General features: G+C 44.8%; 2 protein-coding genes across 4 annotated transcripts in view; one reads left to right on the top strand and one right to left on the bottom strand.

Annotated features, from left to right (window-relative positions):
- Window positions 1–11,840, top strand: part of LOC118516381 (cold shock domain-containing protein CG9705-like) — a 37,185-nt gene extending 25,345 nt beyond the window's left edge. For all 3 annotated transcript variants that reach the window (XM_036062234.1, XM_036062235.1, XM_036062233.1), the window contains 2 exons: window positions 7,492–7,614; window positions 7,707–11,840. In XM_036062234.1, the coding sequence (XP_035918127.1) occupies window positions 7,492–7,614; window positions 7,707–7,884 (301 nt within the window). In that variant the 3' untranslated portion in view covers window positions 7,885–11,840. The remainder of the gene's footprint in view (window positions 1–7,491; window positions 7,615–7,706) is intronic.
- A 5,642-nt stretch (window positions 11,841–17,482) lies between these two features.
- On the bottom strand, window positions 17,483–20,821 carry LOC118516386 (pre-mRNA-processing factor 6-like). The gene is made up of 5 exons (XM_036062250.1): window positions 20,610–20,821; window positions 20,462–20,521; window positions 18,090–20,391; window positions 17,881–17,991; window positions 17,483–17,814 (listed from the first exon to the last, which is right to left on the bottom strand). Exons 1-5 carry the CDS (start codon window positions 20,705–20,707, stop codon window positions 17,590–17,592), a joined length of 2,796 nt encoding a protein of 931 aa, XP_035918143.1. The 5' UTR covers window positions 20,708–20,821; the 3' UTR covers window positions 17,483–17,589.
- Between the last annotated feature and the right edge of the window lie 454 nt (window positions 20,822–21,275).

Genomic DNA, 21,275 nt, shown 5'->3' with positions numbered 1-21,275 from the left:
GCCGCTCTAGCCAATGCCATTAGACCACTCCTTAGCTCACAGTATCTACTAGATGGAACTAGCAAAAGAATATGTACCTTTTTATAACCTAATATTATATAATTAGGTATTAATATTAATATATTATATAACCTAACTTTGAACTGTCATAATGCAATGTGCGCTGAATGAATATTAAAAAAAAAACTATAAATATTTCAGTGAAAATAATTTGACTTTTACTGGTCAACCCTATGGCGGCAATCCATCTACTGAAAATGTTGAACTCCATCCCAAAACAAAAAACCTCCTTAATGTATGCAATGCAAACGTCTGAAACGCAACAAATTGCTAAGCCTTTTCTAAATTCATGACATGCCCTGACATTACACACCCTTCCTTTGCTTAGTTCCTTCGTGGTTGGAAATATGGCATTTTTAGACACAAAATAGCCTGTTGTATAGCCTTTCATCTACCGAAAAACGAAATTTAAAAAAAAGCATCGCTCCGTTAGTGTTAGTTACTGACTGATATTTCCCCCCACCCGAGTACACACATACACTCATAACGCATTCCGGTCATATTACACCGGCGTACATCCGCCGGATGATAACTCAGCATAAATTTGCATATTCAATAGGTTTCGCTCAAGCGTCCTCGGTCGTGAAGTGTAATTAATTTACTCCCGATACGACGGCACGACTGCCAGCGAAAGTATGGCAACCGAAAGGCTTCCATCGTTTGCCCTTAGCCGCCCGCCTTTTTCGCAGTAGTGCCACCCGTTCGACGGCGGAACGTGATTGGGGTGGAGGGTTAATATTTCACCAAAATGGCGTGTTAATTAGTGTTGCGAACAGCCATACTGTTAACCCGAGTTCTCCGGAAGCCCCTTGGAACCGTGTCCTGTCGGGGGAGGGAATTAGATTTTTGCTACACAAAAGTCCTTCGTTAGTTGTGTGTAGCAGAGACCCAGGCTTTTTTGTTTTTTTTTTCTCAACAGTTCTCAGTCCTTTCGGAGTGAATGTGAGTGTTTATGACCTGGCTTTAGGTGTTTTTCTTGCTGCATCGGCATCACATGGCTCCGTGCATTGGTTGAATTGGCTTTGAATGTTGAAACAAAACAAAACATAAACTGTATGTGTTCTGCACTTAAGGGTGAGATATTTGCAGGGTGTCCTGCAGTACGAGATAATGCCACTGACATAGAGCAGCATACCTACTGGGCATAGTATGCCCACTGCAGGGTTTATTATTCATGATTCGCACAGCCACACACACACAGCCTTCCTTTCGTATGGTTTTTCGTGCCAGCAAGAGACACTGTGCATGCCTGTACAATCACGTTTCCCGAGACCACCGTGTCCCGGGCGAATTGTCGTCGTTTGTGTTCACACTTGACCGACCGTGCGCTTTGCTGCAAAATGCAAAACGGGTGCACTTCAAGAATTTTGCTCCCCGAAAGCACGCCCCACTTCCTTCTTGTGCAAAGCAAATGGAGCTTGGATATCAATACAGCCCGGGGTTGCGCAAAACCAGCCGCCGGCTATCATAATTTTGCGCAATAGAGCAGCAGCATATTATCGACAAATTGCTCCTAATGCTGCAAGGATAGGTGGCAAAGGTAGAGGTGTCAGCCAAGGGAGAGAGAGAGCCTCAAAGGACAACGTGTCGGGGTGGGTATGCTGATCTTCGAGCGGGGAATGATAGTTCGTCTGAAATATTGATTCGAAGCTTTTAAAAGCTTTCAAAACCATTCCAAGTGGATGTGCAGAAATTGATTGAACTTGACTGTGGGTTTTGCCCTACATTCGTGCGAACGATAAAAGCTGGCTGGTGGGTGACTGGAAAAATAAACATAGAATTAAAACCCGCATTTGTAATGTATAATAATCAATAATTGAGTTTTTTCTTGCGGCTCAAATTCGTGCGCCTGGAAGTATGCAATTTATATTTTGAAATCTTCATTTTAGCGTCTGAGGGGCGCTAGGAAACAAATAAACCTTTACCTTTTGTTGTTGTTAAGCTCTCAATATAAGAAATTGAGGTGAAAATTTTATTCCTTCAATATTTTAAATAGCAAAAATCCATCTTTGTTTGTTACATGTACTTCAAGCCTAAAAGTATGCAATTAATTTTTCAAGTCTTACTTTCAACAGCATACCAGGGAACCAGGAAACAAATAAAAACTTTAAAATGATTAATGCTATGCGTAAAAGATCAATAGTTTTCCTTAAGAAGGAGCATAATGGATGCAGAAATTTATAAGTTCAACTCGATTTAGTGCAGACACCTGGAAGTATACACTTTTTGATTTTCTTCTATTTTCAGTGTAAATAGCAACGGTTTTTTTTTATTATTTTAAAGTAGAATTAATTTTTCGACTATGTTCTCAGCACTGCAAAATAATTTAAAAATTTAGCTAGTAAAAGATTATGTAAAATCGTGTATGACTTCAACTCGATATATTAACCACGCCCGAAAGTATGCAAAATAAATTTAAAACCGTCTCCTTAACACCCAAATAAGTGAAACATCGTCTCAAAAATAGTTTTCACAGAACTTTTGTTTATTTCACTAAAATTCAACTCCAGTAAATTCAGGACTGAATTCAAAAACTATCTTATTAAGTTTAGCTTTAATTATTTTTTTTACGGATGCTTATTTCCAGGTAGCAAGTGATCAAACAAAGTTTAAAATAATGAAACAAACACGTAGCGACGGCAAGTAATAGCAAGAATGTTCCCGTTTATTGTGTCGCACCATCGATCAAGGTGTTGCAAAAAGGTGGCAAATACTTCCTGCTGCTGTGTGTTGTACGCCAACTAGCAGCTCATGGTATTTCAATGGAGAGAAGCCAAACAAAAAAAGGGAACAAAACGCTTCCTGTTTGCTGGAAAACGATGAAAAATGTCGCCTTTGCTGCACAGTTTCAAAAGCACCAAGACACAACCATGCCGTGCTCCTGTTCGCATGGCTCGCAACGTCTAGGAATGCTTTCAGCTCCACTTTGTGCTGGTTGGAACTATGAAGGAAAGGATACTTTCAACCGAGTGAAGATTGCTGTGTGTGTGTGTGTGTGTGAGTGTTAGGGACGGCAAGACACTCGGCAAAGAGTCAATGATCCTAGCCATGGGGCAACCACACGCAGGGTGATGCATACACTTACAAACCCACAGCTGACTTTAAGGGCGTGGAACGATGGAAAGTGTTTACGAACGATCGGTTAAAATGGAATTCTTATCCGGGTGGGAAACGGCAAACAGCGTAGACGTATCGAGTAATAGTGACACTTTGTTATCCATTTAACACCTGTCACGCATACTCGCTTTTCTCTAGCGAAACGAAAGAGCTGCTAATCTCGTTGGCACAGGTTGGTTGGAAAAAAACGATTTTATATCTAGGCGCTTGCTAGGGGAAAAAAAACCAGCATCAGAGGATCGGTGCATTAATCAGTACCAGGCTGAGATTCATTGTTAAGCGGAGAATTTTTAATTCCTCTTATCAGTTTTTAGTAACAAAAACATATAAAACATACGCTTTCCCCGTACATATCTGCTCTGTTTGCTCAAGTGCTAGTGTAGTGGCCAGTTGTTCGGGTGGGAAGACCCGTCGTCGACGTCAACTAGATGCAAACAGAGCAGGTGCCCAACAAAGGTGCAGCATGTAGAAGTTATGCATCATTCATGAGGCTTGTCAGAAAGTCACTCAACTTTGAAAGGGATGAATTTTTGTACTGCTCCACGGCATCCGCAGGACTCGACTACCACCGGTTGGCTCTTACGAAGAGATGGAGAGATTTGCACTTCGCTAATCCCGTGTTGTGTACCTTTCCCGCTCTAGTTGGTGCACGGGAAGAGAACACCAAGGTTCGGTGAGGTTTTTTTTCTTTCTTCCTTTCGTCCTTTTAAATCATTTTAAACACTGTCGTCTGTTCGGTAGGTAGGAAGCTTGTTGTCTTTGCAGGTTTACACGAATACCTTGCACCTAGCTTTTTGTACGCTGCTCGCTTAAAATTGCTATAGTGCAACGAGAAGGACGGGTTGTTTTAGTGAGTAGAATTTGGAGGAATTTATCGGTGAGATCGTTTTGCTTGTAGTGAAAGCACTTTAGTAATAGTTGTTTTTATGTTTTCTTTAACAGAATTAGACATGGAACGGTTTTAGATTTTGGAACAGAATTAGATCTTGAGGTTTGTAGTGCGAAATAAGAAGAGGAAGAGCGACTTTCAAGCCACTGAAATTGCATTCTTGCTTACTTACTTATCAGGTGCTATAGTCACTTCATGGTCTCCTGAAAAAGTTCAAGATGCTGGGTAGTATTTTCAGGTCTTTCTGGCTTCATCATTACTTCTGAACTTGAGCCTTGATGAAGACGGCCTTAAAAGACTCTAAGGGCTAGGCCGTCCGATGCCATTCTCATGACGTGACAAGCCCTCCGGAGTTTGGCAAGTATAATTTTCTGCACGATAGTAAGTTCACCGTACATCTCATAGAGCTCGTCATTGTAACGGCTCCTGGAAGGGCAACATAAGGGATAATCTTTGTTTCGAATGCGGCTAACAGGGTTGTCGTCAGTTTTGGACGGAAGCGTATGTGAGTATTAGAGATTATAAACGTTCTATACAGTCCCAGCTTCGACCATCGTGACCAGTATTTAGGACGCTATAAAAGAACAACAAAACACAGTCGGAAATGCTGTTTTGTTACCATTATAATCGCTCGTTCCTGCACTGTCACTCTGGCATGGGCAATCATGAAACCGAAAAACTCGCTCATAATCAAAATGATATTCCTGTTTGTAAATTATGCTAACTTAATCACGGCACCCCTGCCTGCCATCGCACTGATTGATGTGGCAACGCATCTAACGATCGCCCAACTTTTCACCTGAGCCTGACTTGTTTTCGGTGAGTGCTTGCGTGGGTGCCGCTATAAATCTTGTTTGTTTCGCGATGAGCAGATAACGTAATTAGCGAACGTGTGCGTGTGTGTGTGTGTCCGCTGCCTAATCGCCTCCCACCAACGTTGGATATTTGGGACCATATTTTGCTGCGGCCCTTGTGTGTGCTGAATGGTGAAGCATTAAATGGGAACAGCTTTTGTGCTGATCGTGCCAGAAGCTTTAAGCGATTTCCATTTTCATATAGGCGAATTATAGCGTAAAATCAACCTGGTGTAAATAATTTCGGGGAAAACACTTATGCTCCTGCACTTCAATCATTGCTGTTAAAGCCGGGCAAGCGTGAGGTTAAGAGCCCTTTACTGCCTATAGTTAAGAGGCAGGAGTAAACGGTGCAACACATAAAATGGTGGGGGAAAGTTGAACAGTAAATATACTGAACCTTCCCTGAAAGAAGATCCCGGAATAGTACATCAAATAGGCCACACACAGTTAGTGTCACACGCTGATGGATAAAACTCAACGCTAGGCACTAATTAGACAACCGCTACTGATGGCAGATGTTTACGCGTTCGTCTCCAAATCGATATAGAAGAACGTTTTGCTGTTATCGCTTTTATTTCCGAACTGTCTTTTTGGTTTCGGTATGTTTGGCTTCCTTCCTTCCAACAAAAAGAAAAACAAACCTATCAATTACCACTGTTCAGCAAACATGTTGCTCGTCGCAATTTGATACGTGTTGGTTGTTTGTCATCCAAATACGACAAGCATTGCGCGCCATCATTTTATTGTGCTTAATTAGTTGAATTCTGCGGAAGGGGAGTGTAGTCTGCGGCGCCATTGTACAGTCGTTTCTTCAAGAGAAGGTTTCTTAAGGGCCGACAGTTGTTTGCGCATAAAATGGAACGTCTTAAGGTTGTACAAAGGTAACGTTAGCAAGTGGCAATAATCAGGATGCTCTAAGTTTTAGCTTTTGAATTCTTTCGCTTGATAAACCAAAATTTTCGAAACACTTTCCATATATTCAGCAGCAAGGAGCATGCCTTAATTTGGTCTGGTTCACACAAAAAGATGATGCTCTCTTCGAGGAGTGTCTTCTAAGTGCTGAAAGGGCCCTAGATCCCTACAGTCAGCGTTTAAGAAGATCGGCTTCTGTCGGTCTTCTTCACAGCTCCAAGTCCCAAGGATCTGCTTAGTCTGTTTATTATCCACTTAAGACCTACAACTCACCAACTCTTCTAGAATCTATTCAACGTAAGAATTCTAAGGTTTTGTGTCTCGGTGGCTTCCATTTGCTCTTAAATCCTTCTTTATAACAACAAAAATGACGGCATGATGTTTATTTTTACATTTCTATACAATTAGTCTATTGTCTATCTGGGCGTAAAAAAATTTAGGACCTTGGGGGACTTCTTAGCTGTACGGTGGACATGTCATGAAAAGGTCACCTGGCGACCAAACCCATAAAGCCGTTTTTAGCCGTCTTCATCGACTGAGGAGGCGTAGATAGCGTTGATGCGTCTGCTAGAAATACTGAATAATTTGTAGATGTCTTCAGCCGTCCCAGACCTCTAAGCTCACAGTATTCAAACAAAAAAAATAAAAAAGATAAAGATGTTAACATCAAACCAAGTTGAAACAGCCTTGAATAGCTCTTTTAATTTTAATCACAATTTTGCCAGGAATGCCATTTATTTCCTTGCGCCATTAGGACTCCTTTCGATTCAAATGTAATCTTCCTTCAATTTCATCTGTTTTGATAAGTTATAATAAATAAATAACAACAGCATTACTGGCTCAATCATCGATGAGAGCACCTCGCGTCGCCCAAATTCCACGATGTCCCATTTTCGAAGGCAGCAACTGTTTGTACATTGTGACAAAATTTTCAGCAATAATTATTGTTTGCCCACGGTGACTGGCGGTACCGGGTATTGCCACCGTCGCATATCGTCAACGGTAGATTGCCAGCAAGCCACGTCAGCAGTGCAGTGAAGTGAAGATGCGCTCGCGCGTACAAAACACCGGGCGTCTCCATCACAACTGGATGACGGAGAGCATGCTGGTGACAGGAATAAAACTTTTCCCACATACACATGCTCCCGTGTGCTGCAACTCTGCAAGAAGCTATGAAAACTTAATTCTACCTAAAGCAGGGGAGCGGAAGGATGCAGATTGCTTGTACGCATATCCATCAAACTTGCTGGGCGAAAAGCCCGGTACGATGCTTCCCTTTTAGCAGTAGTTTACCGTCATCAAATCAAATCATGCCAAGAAGAATGGAGTAGTTTTTGCTTGCGCCTAATGAAGTTTTAAGTTTATGACGGCTGCCTGGGAGGCGGAAAAACAGAAGCTTTTGCGAGATGTATTTGAAGTGGCGCGCATCCACTGCATCATCCGTGTGTACTTTCGCTAGAAACCATTTGTTCGTAGAAGAAAAAAGGACTGATCTCGCGTTTCCTGTGTTCTTTTGTGTCAATATTGAACAGAACGACAGGTAGTGTTTGGATAAGCTTTACCTTTTATTCTTCCTTTGTAAATTTTAAAATGTCCACCAGACTTTTGATTTTTAAACTGACGATTTCTTCTTCTCTATTTCTCCCTTTCCAACAGATCTGACCGTGCGATGCGTAACCCGATCGAGGAGGGCAAGGTGAAGTCGTTCAGCAGAAGCAAAGGCCACGGTTTCATCACGCCGAATGCCGGCGGTGACGACATCTTTGTGCACATTTCCGAGTATGTATCGCCTGTCTGTCTGTGTGTGTGTGTGTGTGTGTTTTTTTTTTGGTAACCTTGATGCAATAATCCGACCTTCCCGTTCGATTCAGCATCGAGGGTGAGTACGTGCCGCTGCCCGGGGACGAGGTTAGCTATCGGCTCTGCTCGATACCGCCCAAGTACGAGAAGGTGCAGGCCATCCACGTGCAGATAACGCACCTAACGCCGGAAAAGCATTCGCGCTGGGAAACGTGCATGAGCCACGACGATGGCCATCGGCTCCATTAGGGTCGGTGGAACGAGCCGGCGCCGGATCAGCTTCATCAGCAGCAACAGCACCAGTATGCGGCTGCCGCGAAAGGGAAGCACGATTCACGCCGGTGGCCCGATATATCGTTCGATTTTGCGTAGGATGATGATGAGTGCAAGCGCGTCAACAGCAGCAGAGTAGTGTCGACAGAGGAAGGACAGGCGATCGCAAGAGTGCAGCAGGGTACGGAAAACCCGGAGTGGAGACTTTATTAACCGTCGGTAATATGTTCAGTATTTTTGTTTATTAGATAGAGGGTGAACAGCGATCAATGCGGGTGAAGATCATTGGGAAAGAGGTGATCGGCCTTGTTCCTCTGTTTAGTTTCAGCGTGCACGCAAGTGCTTCATTTAAATGCACAAACACGGATAAATAATCGATTATCAGCTTCGAGCGGTGCTGCAGGTCTGGGTTTGGCGCAATTGGCAAAAATAACATCCCCAATAGCGAAGCGAGAGTAAAAAAAAGTAGGAGGCAAAATAGGGAGGAGTTGCAAGACTATCTTAAAGCGAGATTTTGCTGACCCAACTTAAGCACTGGCGAGCGAGATGCGAAACTGCTAGGATGGGAGACGGGGCAGGAAACGGTTTTAATTAATATGTGAAAACGTTGACCCACAAATGGTGTGCACACAAGCCGTGGTTGGACAAAGCAAAGCCAGAAGAGATAGATTAGCCGCAAGGAATAAACCGTTGCAGCAGCTGTGGTGCGCAGCCAGCCTGTGTGTCAGCGTGCAGCAAAAGCAGACCCATAAAATTGTATCCTTCGCTCGTGTGCTGGTGTGCTCTAATTTGTCCTAACCCTCCACCGTGGAACAATGAATCTGGGGAGAGGAGCGTTCCATGGTGGTGGGGATGCTAAAGGGAAAAAAACTTTGCCACCGGCCAGAAACACAGGGACGTGCCACAACTACTCGAATGCCCCTGGCTTAGTAGCTCGCTTCTTATCGCCTAATTGCTATCGTTTTTAGTTCCATCGTTTTTTCGTTTTGCTCTCCCCATCACACGCGTTTCGGTGCTGAAGAAGCTGAAGAAAGCAAGACAGAATGATACATAAATTCAGGTCGCTGTCGCCATCGTCAACGTGGGGTGGCAAATAAAGCGAAGCACCACACATACATCCCTTTTACGATTAGAGAAATAAGCTCTTCCTGCCGAGTTGTTGGTGGGCGCTTTGTATTAAATCTTGGGTGGCTGACGGTATCCGAATCTATTGTACAACGAAAATTAGAGCGGAAGCAACGGGAAGCATAGAAGCGTTAATACGCATACAAAGAGGAGAGCTGGTGCAAAAAGTGATGAGGCTAATTGACATTAATTCAATTTGCAATCAGGACGATGATAATAGAAGCGCGCGCTCTTAATTGTGCTTAAATCTTTCAACGAGTGGGAAACGCATTGCAAAAAATTCGGAACAATGGAACGATGCAGGTTCAACGGGCAAGCTTCTAAACTGCAAAGCCATCCCAAAGCAGCGGAAAAGCGGTGGAAAACCATTTGAATACATTTTGTAAGAATTTAGAGCGAGCGAAACATGTACCGGGGGGGCAACATATAACGCTAGATTTGTAACAGATTTAATGAACTAAAGAAAAGGTTAATCGAGAAAACAAAAACAGGAAAAAGGCGCACATAGATGCAAAACAGAAAGCAAAAATTTGCCAAGCGATGCGTGTGTGTGTGTGTGCCTGTACATCTTTTTTGGAGTAATTTTTCCCGTGTGTTCTCCGGGTTAGCAAAACAACAACAAAAACACGTGCTCGATGCGGTTCCGTAACGGCTTTGACAGAAGAAAAAACCGCCTGAAAGTATGCAATCGGCAGTTGTCCGTTCAAACTAAAGCCCGGTATGTTGTGTGTGTGTGTTGCTTTAGGGTTAGAAACAGAAATGCAAGCTCATCCATCCATCAACGGAAAGATTAATATTTAGAGGGAGACAGAGAGAGGGAGAGAAAAACTACGTAAAAAACAACAGCAGGTAAAAAAAACAGGAAAACAACGGCCACTAAACAAAGGGCAAGATTTAAAATTTATACCCCATCTCAAGCGTACATAATCACCTCTTTGGGGCATTTTTGCGCGTGCAAAGGAAGCGGATTATTAATCGGATTATCCGCGGATGAGTGATTATTCCGCTCGCGGTTAATAAAAGCCATAACCACCACAGCAAATCTTACTCAATAATCAGGCGACGCACACAATGTTTGAGGGCTGGCGACAAAACAAGCACAAGGCACAAGCTGTTAAGAATTTATACGTTTACCTCATCGATAGCAAAAAGGGGAAGCTGCTAGGAATTTGGACAAGAAATCCGTTATTATAAAACAAACAAACAAAAAACCCCTCCCTATATAAGAAATCATACCAAGCCAGCACGCAACGCTCCATGCCAGTGATTGCAACAGCAAAATAAAAACAAACATAACGAAGGAAAGTAAATACCTTACACCTTACCAGTACATATATACCTATATACATATACAAGCATCCTTAAACTATAGGAGTAAACTGCCGTAATGCGCCTCACACGTCCACTGTTTCACCTGCCCCAGATCAGGCATATAAATGTAGTGCCATTTTTAAATGGAAAGACCACGCTGTTTGGCACGTTATCCGTACCTTATCCCGTATTGGAGTATTGCCTCCAAAAAACTGCTTCTACTCTCCACCCGGTCGTTATTTTTTTGTTTAAGGATTGCATACCGATGTGGACCAACGAAATGAAACGCGGCAAAACAGCAGCTTAGGCGCGATGGCGCCAGGGGCAAAAAAATACAAGACCAATTCTAATTACATTAGAGCGAGCTGAGTTTGGAATAGAAAAATCCCTTCACGAGACCCCACGCACAGCATCCGTTGCGATTCATCCTTGTTTTTTTTCGGGAGGCATGAATTGAATTTTATCTACGAAATTCGATAACTTTTCCTTACGCGTGTTCCCCCCAAGCTTCAGGAGCAAATCAGCTCGACACGAGAATTGTCTGAAGTAAGCAAATGAAATAATGTTATAATCCTTCCCCTTCCTGGTGGGTCCTTTTCGCACACACACACAAACTTTATTTTATGTCTTGCACGTTGTAGAAGAATTCACAAGAACGGCAGGTTGTTCTTCGTGTGGAAAATTTGATCTGGGTAATTATATTTTCCGGAAATGATAGCAAAAAACGCACGCACACGCTGAGGAATCGATTTCCCTCTAGGGGGTCACCCGCCTTTCTGTCGGTGTGTGTGTGGTACCGTTGAAGGTGTTAACTCTATCTTGGAAAATAAGACTTTTTCTAACTTTTTTTGTTTTCTCTCTCCTTTTGCTAGATTGGAAACGATCGTGCTCGTTCGATCTTAGGGATGTCCTTTATGGATTTTTTTGCTTCCGTTTTCGGTTAATTTTCTTTCGTGAGGTCCGATGCACGGAAATAAAGGGTGGAAAAGGGATTTTTTTCTCGGTTAAGTTTCCCCAAACCTTCCAATCATATATCTGGGCCAAACAGCAGCAATCGAACAAGGGGGAAAGAAAGAACACAGAAGCACCCCTAAGGAAACCCAAAATGAATGTTTGCTGTTATACTCTATAGTAGTGTTTTGCATTAGATGTACTGAATGCTGGAAACCTTACCCCAACCCAAAAGCCCCTCGTGTTTGTACCATTTTGTAAGTTTCGTCGTAAGCAAAGACTGCGTAAATTGCGTGCGAAAAAAAAGAGAGAAAGAGATGGGGAAGGATATGGCAAATAAGGAGAGAAATGGGACCGTTACTGTGTGTGTGTGTGTGTGGGATAGTAAAAACAAATAATTGGGGGGAAAAAACCTACTTGGAACCACAGGAAAAGGGAGTAAGAATACGCGCTCCAAACATACATAAGGCGCGCATGAATGATATGGGTTTCAATAAACGTGCGCTGAACGGTACGGCCAAGGATGATTCGTTAAATGTTTTAAACGGTTTGAGTTGTGGTTGAATTTACAAAAGAAAAAACGGTTAAAATATCCGAACGAGTTATACGGTGTGTTTCAGATTTAATTTTGACTGGTTGCGCTCACATTTTTTGACGCACCGCACTCAATTTCTTGTTCGCAGCGATAAGCGATACGAATTTTTGATAGAGCGCACTTAATTTCAACACCCATCAAAGCCACCATCAGTGGATTCTATTGTAATCCATTGCTTGCATCTCGCAAATCGAGTGAGGTGCGTAAAAAAATGTGTGCGCAGCGAGTCGAAAGCAAATCGAAAAACCCTGCAATGGTTGAGTATCCTGGTCACGGCACCTAATATCCGAAGGGAAGCTATTCTTCTGCTTGTTTACTACTTCGTATTTCCTTATTTTACTAAAAATCATCAAATATGTCATATTTAATTAATTTGTTTTTGTTGATAATAAAATTGTATAATCATTTTCTGGTTTGTATACACCTTCACGGCACAAGAAGATAATATCCGACCTACTTATAATAGCATCAGTATCCTGGTCACGTCACCAAATTGACAAGAATAATTTCCTGCCGAAAAGAATTTCGCTACTTTTCTGTTATGTTTGCTTTTTATCGTTTGTTCAGAATGTTTCATTTTCTTGTATTACAGGGTTTTTCAGTTTATAATGCAAAAGAGCATTTTTTTCCTTCCAACAATTTTTAAAGTAAGTTATAGTTTTGATAGATAAATTTTGAAACACATTTTATTGCCTCACCCTCGTTACTCACCTTCCTAGAATGTATGGTACGGGGTAGTGTATACACAGCACGATTATGAGAAACGATGCTCAATTAATCCTGTGGCTGGGCTGGGTTTGGTTGAGGCGGGAGGTTTGGGTGAAAATTGATCAAATATTTACCTTCGCCCCGGTTCCAAACTTTATAATCTCGTTTCCGACCCAACAAATTTAGCGGAGGAGTACAAGCAAACAAACAAGCTGCTGCACAACGTGATCGTTGGCTTTCCCGCTTCACCGAGCGACGGCACAGCGCGACAGCAAAATAAAAATTTTAGATAAGTTCATATTTTACTATACAAATTTTTCGAAGCTTCCATCGTTTAAGAAAACCTGTCTGTTTAACATCATCGTCCAACGCATAGAGGCAACAGTGTTTGTACTACACCGAGTAAACTAATATATCTCGTGAACCTCAAATATTTGTACCGCCAACAAGGACGACGGCGGGGTCTAGCCAGCCGGCCAGCCTGCCAGCTCGAAGACCATGTTCCCGGCCACTCCGGTGTAGGATGGTGTTGTGCTAGGCAAGCAAAAAGGCGCCCGCGGCTAAATACCAAAACAAAAACTACAGCCCAAGAACGGACCGGGGGGAAAAGAAATGTTCCGCGTTGGACGCGTTACAATGTACCGGAGCTGCCGAGGCGAGTCGAGTCGAGCCGGGGACACAATACAATAATTTTATTGTATGATGATGGGAAGAATAGAAGAATGTAGCTAAAAATAATAGCAAAACCGTTGTAACACCGTTAATAGAGTGGACGAGTGTGTTGTCCTAGAGAATGGTTGGTTGTTTGGTTCTTGCTGCCGAGCTTTCCACGAAACTCGGCCTGGCGTGGCAACGATGGTACCATGTTTGAGAGGAACAATGTATATAAAAATGGCGCGGGGCAAAGGTTTATAATACAGCTCTTGTTATTATTTTTAACCTTGCCAGCAGCGACTAGATTTTTGTTCGTTGTAAGTCTGGTGCTATGTTCTATGAAAAGCCCTAGCCCCTGATGATTGCATGGAATCGATGTCATTTATTTCGCTTCGCACGGTCCATTTTAAACAAAAGTGGCCATTTATTGCTCGCAAAACCCTGCTAATGGAGTGATGGTCCGGATGGGATTAATTATCCGTCGAGCAGGCCCTCTACTAGAGTACATGGAAATTCAAACCTGACTAGCCTTACAGCAGTTGACAGCGATCGATAACGACGATCGATGTAGCGATTAGGTTGAGTGAGGAGTGAAAGCGACAGCTATGTCGGTCTTCACACGGCAGGACCGAAGTTCAGATCTCATCCCGACCGCCTCCCCGTACGTAGGAGGAGACTGACTATCCAGCTATCCAGCAATCAAGTCACGGAAAGCCAGAAATGGCAGACAGACACTGAGCAGGACTGATTGTACTAGCTAAGGGTAAAATCAAGCCACGGGAAGCTTGAAATGGCAGGCCAAGACCTCTCGCGGTTGTAGAGCCACATAGGGAAGAAGAGAATATTGGGGCAAAATCTATGTTTCCTCACGGACCTTCTATCTGTCTCTGTAATCTCTTAAAGAAACACATGAGCTGATGCTAGATCTGGTTTCCTCCTGCTTCGTTCAATACATTTGTCGAGTAAATGGACCTACCAACATTGGTAGAGCCTCTTATCGAACTTGGTGTGAGATTAGTGGAACTCGGTACTGAAAGAAGAGGAGTCGGCGAGGGAAATTCTGTTGTTTCCCTCTAAAATCACAATTAGAGGGGCCTCGACTCCCAATCCGCTCGGAACCTCCAAATATCTTGACCCACCACCGACCACAGCTGGTCGTTATCGTCCATTTTCAATCCAAGCTAATCAAATCGTCCGACATCTTTGACATCTGCATTTGAAGGACCTTTTCCGAATCAGGATGTCCCTAAGCCGATCCTTCTGGATGATTTTTAACTACTTCTCAGACATAGACTTAATTGAAGCGTTGCCCATCGCGTCGAGAATTCACTTCAACGTTTGTGTCGATTGTACTGAACCCACAGGACCGAGAGATCCTGTGGTAGCTCATCACCACATTTCAACGTTTCCCTTTTCTTCAACAGAGAGCGAGAGACGATATCCATCACCTCCGTAGCCAGAGGTTCACTGTCGAGTTCTTGGAGTTCACTGTCGAGAGGGTAGCTCCTCGTTTGATTCCTCGTTCTTAAGCTGCCAGAAATTAACCGACAACGTAGTCAATTAGTATATACATACGAGAGGATTGATAAATATTACGGCTACGAGATTTAAATGCATAACTTAAGCCAGATAAGTTTCAAGCTTAAATACGCAATGCAGCAACAGGTGGCAGAGTGTAAGAATGCAGAATCGTTGCAATCTGTTGCTTGGTTCCAGGACACGTCACATCTTTTTCGGGAGTTTCATACACCCTAATACAATGTAACTTCTTCAAATTCAAAGCCAAAAGCCAGATATCAGATATTAAGTACATAAAGCAATCATTTAATTATCCTCAAACAAAGTTTAATGTTGCTTCATTGTAAGCGGGCAGTCTCGCAGCAGCAGCAGCAGCAGCAGCAACAAGCTAAAGATATGCTGCAAGTGCAGTTCCACATTCAATTACGCTTTACACTAGCCACCCCCAAAGCCGGTGCGGCAACCATTTCGTTATAAATATTTACCATCGGTAACTATTTCCGTGACGTGACCAGACGAAAACAGACGACCGACGTCTTCCGAGATCGGGCTGCTCTGTTCGGATGCTGCTGAAAACCACAAACCCCCTATGGACAGGGGACAGTTTGTCCGTCTGTCACTGGGCAGGAGAGCATGTGCATGGTCATGCTGTTGTTTCGCTTGGGAGAACCGAGCCAACGGCGCGCGTGTATAAACCGAAGAATCACGTTCCGCTTCGGTTAGCGTCCTGTGGTGTCCTCGATTGCCTCCACACTGTGTTTGCGCTTCTGCAGTGACCGAGAGGCTCGTCCCATCGTCGGGAAGATGAAGCAAACCGCAATAACCCACAAAATGGGAATGCGATGCCTGCGATGATTGAAAGGAATGCTGGTACGGATTCGATTGGCTGAGCAAATAAGTGGTGGTGATTGAATAACAATCGTCCCAGAACACGGTCGTGCCTCCCGGGGGTGTCCGGGTGAGCCAGCAAGTACACGGTGTTCGTGTGCTGTTTTTGATACTTTCCCACTGGGAATCACTACCCGTCGCTGGCGGATGCTTTTAAATTAAGGTAAAGCGTACATATAGCTGGTAATTAAATTAGAAAGGGGACTTAAATACAGATTTTCGGTCTAGACTCTAGAATACAAAACTCTGGATGATGTGAAAGAAAAAGAGGGTAATTACCAATAAGCATAAGTATGATTAATACAGTATAAGTTCTTAATAGTACTTACCTCAATTGTTATATCTTTGACAGTCCCAAAAGGATTCGGATATAATCATCTCAGAGATCTCCAAATTTTTTACACCAGTTTTCTAAGTTTGACTCTTACGTTGAATTAATCAAGATAATTTCCGAATTTATGCATTATCTCAAGCATCCATTCTGAAGTCATAGCTTGGGTCACGTGGAAACATGTGGAGTACTATTTTCAAGAAGTTCATCCATGTCCAGGGGGCCACCGGACCGGCCGAGGCGATAACGGTGCCATCCAAACCGCCTTCCCATACGCAGGACTTTACCATCCAGCTAAAATCAAGTCACAGAAAGCCTGAAGTGGCAGGCTGAGGCCTTTTGAGATTGAAGTACCAAAGGAAAAAGAGAATCTGCGTCCAGGAATACCCTAGACAAGATCCTTCAAAGGACAACTTCAGCATGGCAACGATCAAAATTATGGAGAAACTCTTCAACAGTCATCATGCTGATGAATAAGACATAAGATCTACCCCGTAGTAGCGAATTAGAGTCGGCTACCTACCACTCTGGTCACGTCATGAGACAGGAACCTAACAACCCAACCTGCCAGGTCATTTTAGGATAGTAGGCTTGCTTGCATTCGCTAGAAAGGATCAATAATTGGTAGACGACAGTGCTCGACTGTGAGTGACTGTGAGAGAACTCCAAGGCCGCTAAATTAAAAAAAAATCTACTTATTTGATGGCTTTCTCATGACGTGATCAACCCGTACAGGGAGGCCGAAGGTTCTAGTGTGATTAAAGAAACATGGAAAAATATGGCTGGGGAAGATGACGCCTCCAGAATAGTTTGTATATAGATTGATTAGTTACTAAAGTAATTCTAAACCCCAAACTAAAACCAGACAACTAACTTTTAAAATAACTAACCAATAAAGGGTAAAGTAAAACACAAAACCCTCACACGAACGAAAGCACAATGATGTCCAATATACAATGAACGGCAGTTGAGGGAAGACTTCCTACACCAAGCGGGCAAGCATGTCACCAACATTCAATCGCGCCTCACCCGATGGTGGATGAGGTGGCCGGTGGAAGTAAAGGGATGATTAATTTTCCTACCACCCGTCAACATGTCAAAAAACGAACGACTACAGCTAACCTCTGCTCCGGAACTACGGAACTAGTTCGTACTTGGCGTCCAAAACTTTTCCGGATCCATTCGCCGTCCATCCCATCGGCCTATTGACCGGCTGGGCGGGTCTTGTGCTAGACCGGTAACCCGGATGATTTGTCATGGAGCGAACGGATTAATTGGAAAGTCAAACTCTGCTGTAGCCAAAAGGATATCAAGGGGTTGACGGATGTAACTTTTCTGTGTGTCATATAAAGGGGGAAGAAGTTCATTTGATCTTGAAATTGTCCCCAAGTTTTTTTTAACACAGTTGGTGTGTGTTTAGGAACCGAACTGTTAATGGTAATTGTGATATTCTGCTTCCGGTCAGTAATAACTACGTTTTGTTTTAGTTGGACTTTAATACCACTTCGTATTCTCAGAGCCATTGGGTGGGCGAAGTACAAGAAAAAGTTTAAATAGCTTTGTTAAAAGAATGGATTGGCGCTATGTTCCCGGCCAAACCTTAGATCGGTGTGGGCAGATTGCGTACGACCGCCTTCAGTACGTCCTCCGTCTTGAAGCACCAGTTGGCAATGTTTTTGCTCACCTTGCACCACTCCTCGCCATGCTTCGGTTCGGCCGCATTGCAACGGTCGATTAGCTCCTGCTGCTGCTGCTCCGTACCGTGCTGCAGCTCAAATTTGTAAAAGTATGCCCACGCGTCACCGAAATCGGGATCAATTTTGATCTGTTGCGGAATGGTAGAAAGATGGGAATTATTTAAGGGTTCTGTGTTTGTCCTGAGTAAACTCACCGTTCGATTAAACCAATCGCGACATTTCTGTAGCTTCCGCTCGCTCCAGAACAGCTTCGATACGGCCAGCAGGACGTGCGGATCGTGCTCGCATTTCTTCAGCGCATCCACCTAAACAAACAGAAGAAAAAGGAAGGGATTCATCAATTGCTTGCTTCACTTTTTCGCTAACCTAAAAAAACAGGCGGCCGGTTGTCTTTCGTACGTACCGATTTGGTTTTCCTCTGTGGCCTGGCCTCGAGAAAGATTGATTCCGCCCACAGTTCGCCCGCATTTGGGCAGTCCTGCAGCGCGCGCGCCATCAGCGTGTTGGCCATATCCTTCATCCCGGCCCGTATCTCGATGCGTATCGCTGCCAACCACAGCAGTGCGTTCTTTGCATTCTTCAACCGGCCACGCTCCAGCACGGACCGTGCCTTCGTCAGTAGGTTCCGCTTCTCTTCCAGCGCAGCCAACAGCAGCCACAGTGGGATCGAGTTTGGGCAACGTTTCAACCCAGCATTGTACGATTCGGCCGCCCGTTCCAGCAGCTCCTTCTGCTCCTCGATCTGTCCCTTCATCATCCACAGCTTGGCAAACTCGGGGAAAACTTTCACCGCATCCTCGAGCAAGCTAAGCGCCTCGTCCAGATTGTCCAGCGCCCACTCCAGCTTGGCCGATTTCATCATAACGCGAGGCGTCGGTGCGGATGCGCGTGCCTTCGCCAGCAACCGGCGCGCACGTTCGTATTCGGCATTTTCCGACTCCAGCTTAACGGCCGCCAGCCAAATGTCTTCCGAGTTCGGGTTCGCCTGGAAAGCGAGCGACAGAATCCCACGGGCCGCCGGTACATCGCCGGCCAACCATTTCGACTTCGCGCCCATCAACCACAGCACCTCCGACTGGGGACAGTGGGCGACCGCTTTCTGCAGCAACGCTTCCAGACTTTCGCGCGTGCCGTGATTCTTTTCGAAGTAAGCCGCCCGCAGCCAGATGCTCTTCTTCGACGGGAACTCGGTCAGCGCGTAGCTATACACGGCCCGCGCACACTCGAACGCACCTTCCTTGGCGCAATTTTCCGCATCATCGATCCACGTTTGCTTGCGATCCTCCTCGTCGATGCCGGTCGCTATGACGGCCCGCACGATCGCCTGACAACACTTGATGGCGCCCGATTTTTCTGCCTCGATCGCTTCCTGCAACCATTGGTCACGATTGATTTCGACCCCGTTCGCACTCAGCGACGACAGGGCACGATCGATAATCTTTTCCACCATGTGAATGTTGCCGTTCGCTTCCTCGAGCTTTGCCGCCGTCGTCCAGATCTGTCGATCGGTTGGAATCTTTTCGCGCGCCTTATTCAACACCTTCCGGGCGTTTTCGTACGTTTCCAGCCGGGCCAACGCTAACCACAGCTCCACGCTCGTGCCGCAACATTCGACCGCACGGGACAGCAGAATCTTGGCATCCTCCGGGTTCTCCATCTCGACCGCGGCCTTCCACAGCCGCACCGAGTTCGGGATGTGTTCGAGCGCTTTCCGGAACACGCGCCGCTTCGCCTTCGGTTCCGTTTCCAGATCGGCCGCCTTTATCCAGATGCGCACCGAGGTCGGGATGCGCCGGGCCGCCTGTGCAATCACGCCCTTGGCCGTGTCCGGCGGCTGGAGCCGGGCGGCTTCCAGCCACAGATCTTCACTCTGTGGGTTTTGTTCGCAACCGCGCATAATTAGATTGCGTGCCATCTGCAGCTTGCCCGTGACCTCTTCCAGTCGGGCGGAAGCGATCCAGGCCGGTGGGTGGTATGGGTTCGTTTCGCGCACACTTTTTAGGAGCATGCGTGCTTTCTTGATGTCGTTTATGTCACCGCCGTACGTCGGGATCATGCTTTGCAGATCGGTCAGGTAGCCTTTCGGATCGACCACCGTCTGACCGGCCACGGAATCCGATACCTGCGACAGTTTCACGTTCATGAGCGTATTTCGCGCCTGGCCGATTTTACGCAGATCAAGATCTCCGCTTGGGGTTAGCATGCCCGGTGTGGCCACCCCCGGTATCATTGAAGCCAGTCCCGATCGACCGTCGATCGCCGTAGCCGATTCACCGCCCAGATTGCGCGACAGCACACTGTCCGGCAGGGGTGTAAACTTTTCCGCCCGCGGATTACGTTGCTTCTTGTTGCGGCTATCGCCCACCTCGGGCAGATTGGCCCATTCGTCCTCCGACACGGCAATCAGGTTGCGCTTCAGGTCGGAAAATTGTTGCTGAATTTTGGGCCGCTCCTGACGGTACCGCTCCAGGTCTTCCTTCAGCCGCTTCTCACGGTACTCTTTGCGCTTTTCGTCCATCCGCTTGTCGATGCTTTCGTAGATGGCGTCCGCCTCGGCATCGTCCTTATCGTACGGATCCTTCGAGAAGAGGGACCCACTGTACCCGCTGAACTCGTCGTAATTGGAATCGTTCAAATCTTCGTCGTCCTCCTCCTCTTCCTCCTTCTTTTTGCGCTTTGCTGCTGGTGGTGCGTGCCGGTCGTCTCTGTAAACAAAAGGAGGAAAAGAAGGAGATTAGATCATGGGAAAGTATTTATTTGCGGTTTCATACTTACGACACATCGTTGGCATCACGGGCGGGACCAATATCGGACCGTGTGGTGAATCCGGTAGCACTGGAAAGATACAAAAACATACATTCTTTAGCAATTTGGTTTTCCGCTTTGAGAACTCGGTGGTCAGTACAAGCGGCTTGATACTTACCCTCTGCCCACACCAGCCACATAGCCGAGCGGTGCCGGAACGCCAAGGAAATGCTTCTTATTTTTGTTGCCCAGCGTTGCTGCCGGAATGTGCGCCATATTGTGCAATATTTATTCACTTTTTAACGTAAAAACACTAAAATCTACGCCACTGGTTGGTGCGTGTCCTCTTGCTTTGATCGCAGAGTTTTGTTTATATGCGTGAAACGTTTCAGCGATTGTGACAGCTCTACCGGTTGGATGAAATATTTCGAACCGGTTATTTCGCACCGGTTTCGTTTGAAATGTTGCATCGATACACTGTGCGTTGCATTTTCGGAACAGTAGGACAAATGAAATTGTTTTTCGTTTTGAATAAGTTTAAAGTATTTTCAATAATAAAATTAATTATAGTATTTTTGGACTAAGTTTTTGTACAATATCGTAATACAATCTCGTTTTGGTAGTTGTTTCATTATTTAATTTTTTCTACAATATTTTAAAATTATTAAAATTAAGTTTCTTCCATTCGGTTGTTCAAAGTTTTCTTTTGCAACTTCAACCCAGGAAGGTATTAGCCTGCTATGTTGAATAATTATGACTTCATAGACTTAAATTAACTGTCCTGTGCTTGGAAAAAAAAAACTCTGGACGGGATTTGAGCTCTAAAACCAGGGAGCTACCTCGG

Source organism: Anopheles stephensi, unplaced genomic scaffold, assembly GCF_013141755.1.
Source record: "Anopheles stephensi strain Indian unplaced genomic scaffold, UCI_ANSTEP_V1.0 ucontig283, whole genome shotgun sequence".
In the NCBI taxonomy this organism is placed as follows: domain Eukaryota; kingdom Metazoa; phylum Arthropoda; class Insecta; order Diptera; family Culicidae; genus Anopheles; species Anopheles stephensi.
Note: the sequence above shows the minus strand (reverse complement) of the source record. Positions and strands in the feature narration are given on the sequence as shown.

What these genes read in the sequence shown, in the direction of transcription:
- LOC118516386 (XM_036062250.1), bottom strand. Translation starts at nt 20,707, where the DNA reads ATGGCGCACATTCCGGCAGCAACGCTGGGCAACAAAAATAAGAAGCAT. An exon ending in CGTGATGCCAACGATGTGTC is followed by an intron (nt 20,392 to 20,461) that starts GTAAGTATGAAA and finishes TTTTGTTTACAG; the next exon opens with AGACGACCGGCACGCACCAC. An exon ending in CACAGAGGAAAACCAAATCG is followed by an intron (nt 17,992 to 18,089) that starts GTACGTACGAAA and finishes CTGTTTGTTTAG; the next exon opens with GTGGATGCGCTGAAGAAATG.